The 13,791-nt window shown below is 42.0% G+C and overlaps 1 protein-coding gene across 1 annotated transcript in view; it reads right to left on the minus strand.

Annotated features, from left to right (window-relative positions):
* Window positions 1-13,791, minus strand: part of gldc (glycine dehydrogenase (decarboxylating)) — a 206,309-nt gene that overhangs the window by 66,929 nt on the left and 125,589 nt on the right. The window contains exons 7-10 of the mRNA XM_059974643.1: window positions 9,131-9,327; window positions 3,311-3,407; window positions 631-736; window positions 411-550 (exon numbers count right to left, since the gene is read on the minus strand). Coding sequence (XP_059830626.1) covers window positions 411-550; window positions 631-736; window positions 3,311-3,407; window positions 9,131-9,327 — 540 coding nt within the window. The remainder of the gene's footprint in view (window positions 1-410; window positions 551-630; window positions 737-3,310; window positions 3,408-9,130; window positions 9,328-13,791) is intronic.

Here is a 13,791-nt window from a genome sequence, read left to right on the forward strand (position 1 = left end):
GGTACAGGTGACTGGCAGATGGAGGAGACGAGCAGTAATGGGGACAGAGGCTTGGAATGATAGGTGAAGGCAAAGACAGTATACAGAGATGGAATCTGATTGAAAGGGACAGTGGAGCAGGAGACCAATCAAGGGAGGTGGAGAGGACAGATGGGAACAGTGGGACGAGCATGTGGGTGATGGGCTGATGGGGTGGGTGGAGGAGGTAAAAGAACTAGTGTGATTGTGCGCTGGGTTAGATGTGTGCAGAAGAAACTGGGTATAACTTGACAAGGAAAAAAAAAGGACAGAGAGGAAGTAGGTCACTTGAATTTTGAGAAGTCATCACTGGTTGAAATGTCAAGCATTCCAGGAAGAATGGTTTTATGATTCTTCACCAGAATGTAATATCACGGCTGAAAGTTACTCACCACACTGTCACCATATCCTCGGAGATTTATCTGTCGTTGGGTGGCCCTGCTAAGTATCTCCTGAGCAGCCACTCCACAGTGGATCTTCAGTGTGTCAAAAAACACCTCGTGCTGTATTTTGTGCCCAGCACGTTTCAAACCTAAATACAAAGGGATTAGATCAGAAAAGAATTTATCAGCAGGTTTTAAACCAAATTTTACTTTCATTAATAAATCTTACCTTCAGCTAAAATTAAGGTAGCATTATGTACTCTTTTTGCGATGTGCTTCAGTCCATTAGGGCCATGATAAACGGCAAACATTGCTGCCATGTTCGCCAAAAGTGCCTAGAATTAGATGTTAACAACAAAAAAAAAGGCAATAATGTCAAAATTTCAACAAAGTATACCAATTACGGAAACATAAATTTACATTCCATAAGATCATGCACAAAACCTTTGGATCTAGAGCACTTTATTTCACAGATGTTACACCTCATTCACGTTCATGAATTTTCGGGCTTGCATGGATATGCCACAAATTCACATAGATAAAATTGGAATAGTCCTTTGCAAAGATGTTTGAATACAGTAATGTGTTACTGAAGACAAGTGAAAATAAAATGCAAAAAATTCCCAAGTATACCAAAATAGATAGGAACGGATTAAGTAATATTTAAAAATCAATCTAGTTATCTATATTCTCTTTTGCATGCCTTTATATGAAAACCAAATTTTGATAATTAAATAGGGTCAAAAACAAATGCCTACAGTATGTAATTACTCTAATTAAAGGGTTGCCAAAGGAAGCACCGTTGTTTTTTTTTTGAGAAAGATAAAGATGCCAGCATAAACTACAGGCCCACAGGCTTTCCATGTTTGTAATTCGGTATACTCCTCCATTTCTGTGTGTCAAAAGAAAATCTGTTGGCAGCAGAAAGAATATCACAAGAATAAAAAAAAACCTTTCAATTATACAAAGTGCAAATTAACGGAAAAACAAGCTCACCAACCTATTACATGTACTAGGAGAAGGAAGGAAGCACTGTTCACAGGAATCGCTTGTTTTTGCCAGTCTCCAAGGGAAACTTATCGTCAGATCCCTTCACTGGAGACATTCGTCTTTATTTCCACTATCACAATCCTCTATAATCAGACTCAAACTAAGAAAAGCTTTTTACTGATGATTCATTGTGCCTACTTGTCTATTTTGGAAGTGGAAGGGGAAAAATTACTGATTCTGATTGTATCAGTTTGTATTATCTCATGATAAAGCCTTTGTCTGTTTCTGTTCCTCCTCCCACCTTCACCTGCCAGTTTCCATTCTTCTTCTGATGACAGTGATTTTGGATTGTAATTTGCAATGTTGCAATTAATTGTTCATTAGCACCACTCTCAATCTAGTCAATGTACAGAAAATGGCTACATCACCAGATCCAAGACAAACCTTTTAATGTCTACTCGTTCACTGTAATATCCGTTTGGCTTTAAAATAACCCTTTTGACAGAACAGTGTTTATACTGAATCACAGATTGGACAGTTGCAACGAGCATTGTGAATGCAGAGAGGAGGATCAATATCTGTGAAAGAATCTGAAATACCAACACTACTGGTGTTGCCTTTAGCACCCACCTCAATTTTACCAACTTTGCCTCCTACTTCCACCCATTCCAAAACATCAGAGGTACATTCCTCTTTCAAAGAACACTGTTTCCCTTCCAATGCCATCAATGTTGCCCTCACTCACATCTCCTCCACTTCCCACACATCTGACGTCATCCCATCTTCCCACCACTATAACAGTGATAAGGTTCCCCTTGTACTTAACTACCACCCAATGAGCCTCCTCATTCCAGCACATCATTCTCCATAACCTTTGCCATCTGCAAAGGGATCCTACCAAGCCCATCTTTCCCTCCCTGTAGATCGAGGGACCATTTTGAACACTTCCATCTGCTATAAATGGCAAGATTTTCCAGAGGCTGCCAATTTGTCTTCCCATTCCCAAATGTTGGTCCATGGCCTCCTCTACAGCTACAATGAGGACATATTTAAGATGGAGGAACAACACCTCATATTCCATCTGGGTGGACTCCAACCCGATTACATAAACATTAATTTCTCTAACTTCCTGTAACTTCTACCCCACCTCTTTCTTTTTATAGTCCCCTCTTCTCCTCACATATTCATCACTTCCCTCTGGTTCTCTTCCTTCTCTCCTCCATGGTCCAACCTGTTCTCTGATCAGATTCCTTCTTCTTCAGCCTTTAACCACTTTCACTTATCACATTGCAGCGTCTTTCTTCATCCCCTCTCCCCCAGCAACCCACCCGCCCTCTATCTTCTTTTTTTGGCTACCACCCCCTTCCTTTGGAGTCCTGTTGAAGGATCTCAGCCCAAAACGTTGATTGTTTATTCCTCTCCATGGATTCTGCTTAGCTGAGTGAGTTCCTCCAGCATTGTGTGCGTCACTCTGGATTTTCAGCATTTGAAGAACCTTTTGTGTTTATGAAAATATGTTTGGAACTGTTTACTTTGAAGACAAGCATATGCAGACTGTTCCAGTGAATAGTGTTTTCCTCTCGACCCAGGGGCACAATTCTACTGAATGTCAACTTCATTGCAACAAATCGACTTAATTAATTTACAAGCTACATAAAGATAGCTACAACTCTGCACTACAAATATGGCCAAACATCACGGGACTATGTGACACCAGACAGACTTCAATAACTGAATGCAAGGTGGAATGCAAAGATTGATAAACAAAATGATTTCTTTAACAATACAACCAATGTTACTTCCTTTTAATTCAATTATAACAACCTCATAGAATACTTAGAAAAAAAAAGGCTTGCATTGTACCTGTACGTTTGAACACAAGCCTTTGCATATCTTATTTGAATGCCAGTCAGTTTTACCTGAGCTGTGCAAATGTTGCTAGTGGCTTTATCTCTCCTGATGTGCTGCTCCCTTGTCTGCAGTGCCAGCCGGTATACCTCCTTTCCTGCAGCATCCCTGTAAAATAAAAACAGTTAAATACAACAATTGCAAAAATACTTTATTGATACTGAAATCAACATTGTTCCTTTCAATCTCCAAAGGGATAAAAGAAAATGTTTTAACCCTGAAAAATCATATAAGAATATGAGATGAGAGGCACTGATTATGTGGATGGCTGGAGGGTTGGTTCCCAGGGCTGAAATGGCTAACATGAGGTGCTTGGAAGTAGGAACAGAGGGGACATCAGCAGCAAGTTTCACACAGACTGGTGGGTGCATGGAATGCACTGAGGCGGATAAAATAGGGACTTTTAAGAGATGCTTAGATAGGTACATGAAGCTTAGAAAAATAGAGGGCTATGCAGTAGGGAAATTCTAGGCCGTCTCTAGAGAAGGTTACATGGTCGGCACAACATTGTGGGCCAAAGGGCCTGTAATATATTGTACATTTTCTTTGTTCTATGTTCAATCATGTAGAAGATACAAGACCATCAGGACTCGCACCACCAGGTTCAAGAACAGTTACTACACCTCAATCATCATGTTCTTGAACACTCAACTTCATTTGCCCATCATTGAAATGTGCCTACAGCCAATGATCTCATTTGCAAGGACTGTTCATCTCATGTTCTTGCTATTTCTTGCCATTTATTTATATTTGCATTTGCACTGTTGTCTTCTGCAATATGGTTGATATTTCACTGATCCTGTTATTGCTATTCTTCTATAGATCTGTTGAGTATGCCCACAAGAAAATACATTTCAGGATTGTATATGGTGACCTATATGTAATTTGATAATAAAATTTACTTTGGCTCTGAAGAGTGAAGACAGGGAGTTTGGAAGGAAGCAGGACCTCAAGAGCAGTAATCTCTGGACAGTGCAGGCAAGTATGGGAAGATACGGCAGACAAATGTGTGGATGAAGAGTTGGTGTAGAAGCAGGATTTAAAATTTGTGGATCACTGGGATCTCTTCTAGGGAAGGTATGACATGACCACAAGGAAGCCCAACGTCCTTGCAACTAGAGCATTTGGGGTGGGTATAAACTAGTTTGGTGATGAATAGTTCCCCAGAGTGACAGGTCAATGGCTGGGGCAGTTGATATAAAGCTAGATGCAGTATGTAGACACTGAAAAAAAATAGGTAGTAGACAGGACATAACTGCTATCAGTTGGTTGAGTGGCTTGAAATGTGTCTAAGGAATAAGGGTGATGAACTTAAAGCATGAGTCAGTCCTTGGAACTATGACATTGTGACAAGTACAGAGACCTGGCTATCATAAAGGCAGGAATGGTTGCTGGATATTCCAGGGTTGAGATATTTCAAAAGGGACAGGGAGGAAAGCAAAAGAGGTGGGGGAGTGACATTGCTGAACAGTGATAGTATCGTAGCTGCAGAAAATGATGATGTTGTGAAAGAATTGTTCACTGAGCCTGTGTGGGTGGAAGTCAGAATCGGAAAGAAACAATCATTCCATAGGCCTCCTCATAGCCACTGGGACACCAAGGAGCAGGTTAGTAAGCAGATTTAGGAAAGGTCCAAATCGTTGACATACATCGTAAAAAGCAGCGGTCCCAACACCAACCCCTGTGGAACTCCACTGGTAACCGGCAGCCAGCCAGAATTGGATCCCTTTATCTCCACTCTCTAGTTTCTGCCAACCAGCCAATGCTCCACCCACGCTAGTAACTTCCCTGTAATTCCATGGGCTCTTATCTTGCTAAGCAGCCTCATGTGCGGCACCTTGTCAAAGGCCTTCTGAAAATCCAAGTATACCATGTCTACTGCATCTCCTTTGTCTACCCTGCTTGTAATTTCCTCAAAGAACTGCAGCAGGTTTGTCAGGCAGGATTTTCCTTTCAGGAAACTATGCTGGCTTTGGCCTATCTTGTCATGCACCTCCAGGTACTCCATAATCTCATCCCTAACAATCAATTCCAACAACTTCCCAACCACTGATGTCAGGCTAACAGGTCTATAGTTTTCTTTCTGCTGTCTCCCAACCTTATTAAATAGCAGAATAACATATACAGTTTTCCAGTCATCCAGTACTATGCCAGAATCTATCGATTCTTGAAAGATCATCAGTAACGCCTCCACAATCTCTCCAGCTACTTCCTTCAGAACCCAAGGGTGTATTCCATCAGATAAGTCCAACCTCAGGAGATTTATCCAACCTCAGACCAGTAAGCTTCCTGAGCACCTTCTCAGTCGTAATTTTCACTGCACAAACCTCACTTCCCTGACACTCTCTTGAATGTCCGGTATACTGCAGACGTCTTCCACTGTGAAGACTGATGCAAAATAAGCATTCAGTTCCTCTGTCATCTCTGCATCTTTCATTACAATATCTAACTGCATTTAATTGTGGGAGAACTAATTACAAAGCTATTAGGCAGGAGCTTTGGAAAGTAAACTGGGAACAGATGTTCTCAGAGAAATGTGCGACAGAAATAATGGAATTTTGTTAGGGAGCACTTGCATGGGGCTCTGGATACGTTTTTCCCACTGAGACAGGGAAAGGAAACCAAGAGAGGCAGACAGTATTTAATTAAGAGGAAGAAGGAAGCGATGTAAAATTTAGGAAGCAGAACTCTGGCCAGGCTCTTGACAATTATAAAGTAACCAGGAAGGAGCTAAAGGTGAGACAGAAGGGAACATGAGAAGATCTTGTCAGGTAGGGTTAATGAAAACCCCAAGGTATTCTCCACATACTGTGAAGAACAGGAGGACGACTAGAGTGAGGGTAAGACCACTCAGTGATAAAGAGGGAAAGGTGCCTAGAGGTGGAACAGGTTATAGGAGGTCCTTAATGGATACTTTGCCTCAGTGTTTATCAAGGAGAGAGAGTTGGCAAATGTGAGGTCTGTGCAGAACAGATTAATGTGCCAAAGTATGTTCAGGTTAAGAAAGGGAGAGAGTTTTGGAGCTTCTGAAAAACATTAGAATAGACAAGTCCCCAGGGCCAGACTGGATATACCCCAGGTTACTACAGCAACTGAGGGAAGAGACTGAAGGTATGTTGATGATGATCTTTGTGCCCCCCCCCCCCCCCATTGCTGCAGTAGTTACCTGAGGAGGAGGATGGCAAATGGTGTTCAAGAGAGGTGGCAGGGACAATCCTGGGAATTATAGACCCTTGAGTCTTACATCAGCATGAGCAAACTATGGAGTGGATTCCTAGGGATGGAGTATATGAGCATACCCTAGAGAAGGGGCAGTCTTATCAGAAATAGTCAGCATAGCTTTGTGAGGGGCAGGTCCTGATTTACAAGCCTAAATTAATTCTTTGAGACTTGACAGATTTATGAAGGGGCTCAACCCGAAATGTCAATTGTTTATTCATTTCCATGGATACTGCCTGACCTGCTGAGTTTCTCCAGCATTTTTTCTGTGTTGCTCTGGATTTCCAGCATCTGCAGAATCTCTTGTATTTATGAAGATAAAAGAAGTGGATGTGGTGTGTCTGGATTTTGGTAAGGTGTTTGACAAGTAGGCTCATTCAGTAAGTCAGGAGACATGGGATCCAGGGACATTTGGCTGTGTGGACTCAGAACTGGCTTGCTCACAGAAGGCAAAGGATGCTATTCGTGTATTTTGCCTGGAGGTCAGTGACCTGTGGTACTCTACAGATATCTATTCTGGAAACACTGCTCCGTGTGACCTTTATAAATAACTTGGGTGAGGAAGTGCAAGAATGGACTAGTAAGTTTGCAGATATCACAAAGGATTAAAGTTTTATGAATAGTGCAAAAAGTTGGTGAAGGATACAGATGGGATCCAGAGTTGGGCGGAGAAGTGGCAGATGAAGTTCAATCTGGAAAGGCATAAAAGTGATACACACTGGAAAGTCAAACTTGAAGGCAGCGTACAGGGTTAATGGCAGCGTTCTGAGCAATGAGGAGGAATTTTATGGCCACCATCCATAGATCCCTTAAAGTTATCCCACAGGTAGATTGGGTGGTTAAGAAGACATGTGGTGTACTGGCCTTTATTAGAAAGGGTACTGAGTTCAAGAGGCATGAGGTAAGGTTGCAGCTCTATACAACTCTGGTTAGACCACACTTGAGTATTGTGTTCAGTTCTGATCACCTCATTATAGTAAGGACGTGGACACTTCAGAGAGGGTGCAGAGGAGATTTACCAGAATGCTAAACAGGATTAGAGAACAATTCAAGGAAAGGTTGAGTAAGCTAGGGCTTTGTTCTCTGGTGTGACAGAGGATGAGAGGTGTCTTGATAGATGCGTATAAGACTATGAGGGGACATGATAGAGTGGACAGCCAGCATCTTTTCTCCGCAGGGTGACAGTGGCCAGTGCCAGAGGACATCCATTTAAGGTGAATGACAGAAAGTTTAGATAGCAGAGATACATTTTTTTCCACAGAGAGTAGTTGATGCCTGGAACACACTGGCCATGGTGGCAGTACAGGCTTATACAATAGGAGCATTTAAAGACTCTAGGTCAGTGCATGGTTGTAAGGAAAGTGGAAGGTTATGGGCAGTGTAGGAGGGAAGGGTTAGGTTGATCGTGGACTAGGTTATCTAGGCTGCCACAACACTTGGGCTGAAGAGTCTGTAGGTCCTCCACTGTTCCATGCTTGAAAACTTTTTAAGCCACGCAAGGTAGAAAAAAAATTCTTTGACACTTATAGTGTTATAAATTTAATGCAATGTTTACTGTTTTTATACAGTGAGAATTTTTAAACTGTTATATTAGCTACATTACCACTTTTAAAATGTTATTTACTTGTTTGTTGGGATAAAGCATGGAGTAGGCCCTTCTGGCCCTTCGAGTCGTCCTCCCTAGGAAACTCCCAAATGAACCCTAGCCTAATCACAGGACAAGTTACAATGACCAATTAACCTGCCAACTGGCACATTTTTGGACTGTGGAAAGAAACTGGAGCACCCAGAAGAAAGCCAGCGGTCACATGGAGAACATACAGGCAGTGGTGGGGATTGAACCTGGGTCTCTGGCACTGTAAACCGTCATGCTAACCACTTAGCTACCATACCATGCCACCCCATTATTAATTCTATTTAGTCCTGTTTTAATCCATGCCATTTAGCCCAAACACGTTATGCATCTCCAACTGTGGGATAAAGCCAAAAGGACCGTACTGAATGCTGGCTTCAGCAATTTTACCTTCTTAATCATTGAGATTTTAAGGACTCGGGTGGGTCAAGAAAGAGGATGAGTTTTCAAAATTAAGAGGGTACTAAACCACTCAAATGTCATTTAGGTGGGGAGAGAGGGTGGGGTGGGGTAGTGTGTAGTGGGGGTAGAGAGTGGGAAGGACGTAGCAGATAGAAAGAAAGGGAGATTGGAGAGGAGCTGAGACAGGAAACAAAGAGATGACAGGGGAAAACAAGAAGTCAAACAATGTGTTAACAAATCTTCATTCATTGTAGAACAGACGAGCTGTACCAATAATGCTTGATGCATCTCTCATATTCTCTCTGCTCCTTCCAACCCCTACCAGCCAATCCCAGTTTTTCTGAAACCAATGATTCACCCCTTTTTAATGCCTGCCGCCTCTAGTTCTTTTTTCATAACCTCAAATAGTTGCAAGCATCCCGATTCATTCAAATTTCCTCCAAAATCACATGTTCCAAAAGGGAACATAATTTTGTTTTTTTCTAAGTTTCCTGTGAAAATTAAAGAGGGTTTGAAAATACTGACAAGTACTTGTCACACGCCTGATATCGTGTATCACTGACAAGCATATTCGTACCTGGTAACACCAACCATTCTCCCGGGCATCAGCCTCACAAGGTTTTCTTTCACAGCGAAGAAAGCTGCGTGAGGACCACCGTAGGAAAGCGGCACACCAAATCTCTGGGAGCTGCCGAGGACAATGTCTACCGCAAATTCTCCAGGTGGTCTCAGTACACACAGTGCCAAGAGGTCAGTAGCACAACACGCCAAGGCCTAAAAAATATTTATTTGATATAAATATTTAATTTTTTTAAACAACCATACATTAATGAAAAAGAAAGTGGGGAGGAAAATCAACCTGATTCAGTTTCAAACTCCAAATATATCCATTCTCTGAGAGTTTCAAATGTTACAAGACCAAGTGCAGACGGACAGCTTAGTGACAACATTTTTGAAAGTGTGGCTAGGCTCTGAGCACTTTTTCTGCTGATTCCAAACAAATTGCACCTCCATGTGAAAAATCACTTGCATGACCACTTTGCCCAAGAAATGGCTGACATCAGCTGCCTTGCTATGCATTGCAAACTCTTAGCAAACCAAAAACTAGCCAGTGATGGTACTGATGCCAAAGGATGAAACTTTTGATTTCTATTAGAATTTTAGAAAGGGCAGATAAATTGTGATCATTATATTTTGTATATTAGCAGGCCACAATATTCAACTGATGCTCTAAATGCTCATTTCCCAGTCTCAAATTATGGAAATACACATAACCCTGGTGATAGATAACCACCAGCTATGGGTATCATTCAGCCTTTGAATAGTTGCAGGTAACCAGCTTTATCTGTAGCATTTGCAATGGGTCTGTTTTAATTTCAAGTTTACAGTGTTTAATACTTCTGGTGAAAATGCTCTAAATTATCATGGCTCTAATGGACTGAAACACATTGCAGAAAGAATAACCAATTTTAGCTGAATGTAAGATTTATTAATGAAGGTAAAATATGTTGGTAAATGTTTTTCTGATTTGATCTCCTTGCATTTAGGTTTGAAATGTGCTGGCCCCAGGGACTTCTCCAATGTAATGGTTCTCAAAAGTTCCAGCACATCCTCTTTCTTAACATCAACATGTTCCAGCATATCAGCCTGTTTTACACCACCCTCACAAGCATCAAGGTCCCTCTCACTGGTGAATACTGAAGCATAATATTTATTAAGGACCTCCCCCATCTCCTCCAACTCCAGGTTTTGGCAAATGTTTTCTCCACATTCCCCATCCCTACTGTTCCTGTCTCTAAAAATCTTCTCCAATAATCTGTCCACCACTGAAGTAAGCCTCACTGGTCTATAAATTGCTGTGGTATCTCTACACCCTTTCTTGAACATTTGCCACACTCCAGTCATATGGTACGACTCTTGCGGCCAGTTGGGATGTAAAGGTGATCACTAAAGGCACAGCAACCTCTTCCTTTGCTTCCTGCAAGAACCTGGGTGTCTGGTCTGGGGGGTGGGGCTCACTGGGGAATACTGGAGCAAAGTATTCACTGAGGACCTCCCCTGTTTTCTGACACGAGGCACGTTTCACCTACCATCTCTCATCACTCGGGCCAGCCTCCTATTCTTCACACATGTGTAGAAATGCGTTGGGGGTTTTCCCTAATTCTACTCACCAAGGCTTTCTTATGCCCCTTCTTGCTCTCTTAAGTCCATTCTTCAACTTCTTCCTGGCAAACTTGCAACTCTTCAAAGCCCAGTCTTATCCCCATATCCTAAACCTTAAGTAAGCTCCTTTCTTCCTAACAAGATCTTCCACCTCCCTTTCACCCTACTATCCTTTCCCTGCCTCAGTGGGACAAACCTATCCAGAGTGTTTCCTAACCAACCTCCACATTTCTGTCATGCATTTCCCGAGTACATCTGTCCCAACTTGTGCTCTGAAGTTCCTGCCGAAAAGTATCATGTACCCACCTCCCACAGTTACTAACTTTCTCATTATGCCTGCTTCTCTTCTTCTCCAAGGGAGTTTTGGCTTTGTCTCCAAAACACTCTCTCACTGAGATCTGACACCTGTCCTCGTTCACTGCCTAGTACCAAATCCAGCATGGCCTCTCCTCCAGTCAGCCTCTCTACATACTGAATCAGGAATCCATCCGGACACACCTAACAAATCCCACCCCATTTAACCCTTTTGCACTAGGAAGTGCCAATCAATATTAGGGAAGTTGAACTGTAGCAGCTGCAGCAAAAGAAGAAGTAGGAAAAGTGAGACGACGGGTGAGCGTGAGAGGCACACACACACAGGAGAGAGATACACTGATAGAGATGACAGAGACAGACAGACTGACAAGACAGTCAGAGGATATTCACTTTCCTCACTTGAGTCCCAGTTCTCACACACCCAGCCCATTTCATAAAATGAAATGTTGAAATATTGTTTCTAGGTGGCTCTAATTACAATACTCTAATTACAGGTACAAGTATTAGTAGTAAACAAATCATTAAACTATCACAAGTTAGTCAGTGAGCCAGTAGGGTTGGTCTGCACCATCTGAGGGGAATAATGCTCAGAATGGTTTTTGGCAAGGTATACATCTCCAGAGTTCGAAAATGTGTGATAGCATTGTACCAGTGGTAGCTTTGTGTGCGCTCTCATGAATTTTATAACACTACCCTAAAATAAGCATTTCTGAAAAGTGGCCAATATAAAGAACAACATATATATTCAACCTACCGGTATTTTGTCATCAGTGATCCCTCAAAATTGAAATTAGTCACAATGACAGCTGAGTTTAAGCACTTTTCATCAAATGTTGCTATAAAATTCTACATTGAGAACTATGTCACTGGTGGCATTCGCAGTACAGTGCCCAATTTCAGTAGAGTGAATCATTTCATTTTTAGAAAAATATTTGTCTGTTGTTTATTTTGGAAAAGTCAATTAAAAAAACCCTAGGACACATAATCACATGGATTTGTAGAGAATTTATTTAGGAATTCAAATAAGTAATCATTTTTTGTATATATTCTATATTAACATCAATACAGCAGAAAATGTTACCTACCCTACAAAAAAACCACACTTGGGAGAGATTTCTGGAGTTTTATCAATGCCATGATGTTTTCCATATTGTTGTATCAAATCAAAACAATCTTAAGCTTTTGTCACAGCACAAAGAATTACAGTACAATAAATTAAGTGTGGGGTTCCACACAGCCATAACCTAGGCCCCATTTGGTTGTAAAATGAATATTTAATCAAAGACTGCTTTCCATACTTTCATAACCTAATAATAATCATCATAATAATTTTCCAACTCTTCCACATCTTCATCTAATCTTTCCACACCCTGAGGTGGATGCCTGGTTCTCAGTCTGCCAGTCTACTCATGTCAGTACACCTGAAGCCATTTGCAACACACATACATATTGGGAGTGAACTTTTTTTGGACAGTTACAAGCCAGGGCCAGTAGATCCAAGACAGCATCAGGTACTGGCTGGCCTTCCATCCAGTGCACAACCAACCGTTCAGCTTCCTCTTCTCTCTCCATCTTCCATCCTCTGCCACTAGAGCTTGGCACTTGTGGGTCTTTCTCTAAACATCTTCTCTATATACCAGCCTGGTAGTTGGCTTGCTGTGTATATTTTGTTAAGCAGTCCTTGCATGGTGGGAGTTGATGACTTTCGATTTCACCTTTTTTGGCACAGAAATGTAATACCTGAGCTCATTGACCTTGGTGGTCGATGCTTTTGGGGCATACAGGAGACATGTAAATGCCTCCAGTTTGTCCATCAGTTCTGGGGAGAGGTCCCATTCCTGACCCAACTCTAAGAATGTGTCCTGAGTTTCCCTGTTGCTGGTCAGAAGTTTTAGGGCATTTGTCTTCCCTTTGCCTACAAAAGCACTTACAGTGTCACATCCTGTATATGCATGTAACCGGATGAGAGCCATACAAGCCTCTATGCCAACAGTGGCAGCAACCTTTCTGTTACCTACAAGCCTTGTACGGGTTCTCATGCCATACTTCTGGAACAATGGGGCCTCAATCATGTCACAAAATGCTAAAGACATCCGTTTCTTCTGAGCAGATCACTACAGATTGGTATCCCTCTCGTGTGGCATGGGCAGCATGGAGAAATAGGCGGTCAACTGCTTCTTGTTGACACTGAAGAGCTGTGATGTGATGTGATCTTGAGATGTGATCTTGATCTTGAGATGTGATTCTGTGGCATTTGTCATTCACAGTTGCATACAGAATCTTCTCCTGTGGCTTTGCTCTGTCCTCTGCCTTCCTCCACTCATGGACTATGAAGCTAATGAGACTTTTTGTTACTGACTTTGGTCCGGAAGCTCCTCCACTGCCTCACCATCTGTGTGCCTGTGATACCTTACAACTCATGACCAGTCTCTTCACCCCGTAGAGATCTTTCACTATTCTTGATAGAGTTCTCCTTGTATGCGTCGAACACAACATCTATTCTGCTACTCTGCCTTCCCTCAGAGCCATACCCAGAATTGTTGTGGCAACATCTGTGAAAGTAACTTGATTACCTTTCACTCTCTGGATCAAGTACATTCCATCAACCACTGTAGCAGAGTTTCCTGGGAGTTGCTCTTCTGCTGCTACATTTTTCTGCAAGATTGTGGCTAAAGTAGCTTTATTTGTCTTTCTCAGCAATCCTTCTGGTGCAGACAGGGCCCAGGGCAATGGTCCAAGGGGATGAGAAAGGATATCCTC

Source organism: Hypanus sabinus, chromosome 7, assembly GCF_030144855.1.
Source record: "Hypanus sabinus isolate sHypSab1 chromosome 7, sHypSab1.hap1, whole genome shotgun sequence".
Taxonomy (NCBI): Eukaryota; Metazoa; Chordata; class Chondrichthyes; order Myliobatiformes; family Dasyatidae; genus Hypanus; species Hypanus sabinus.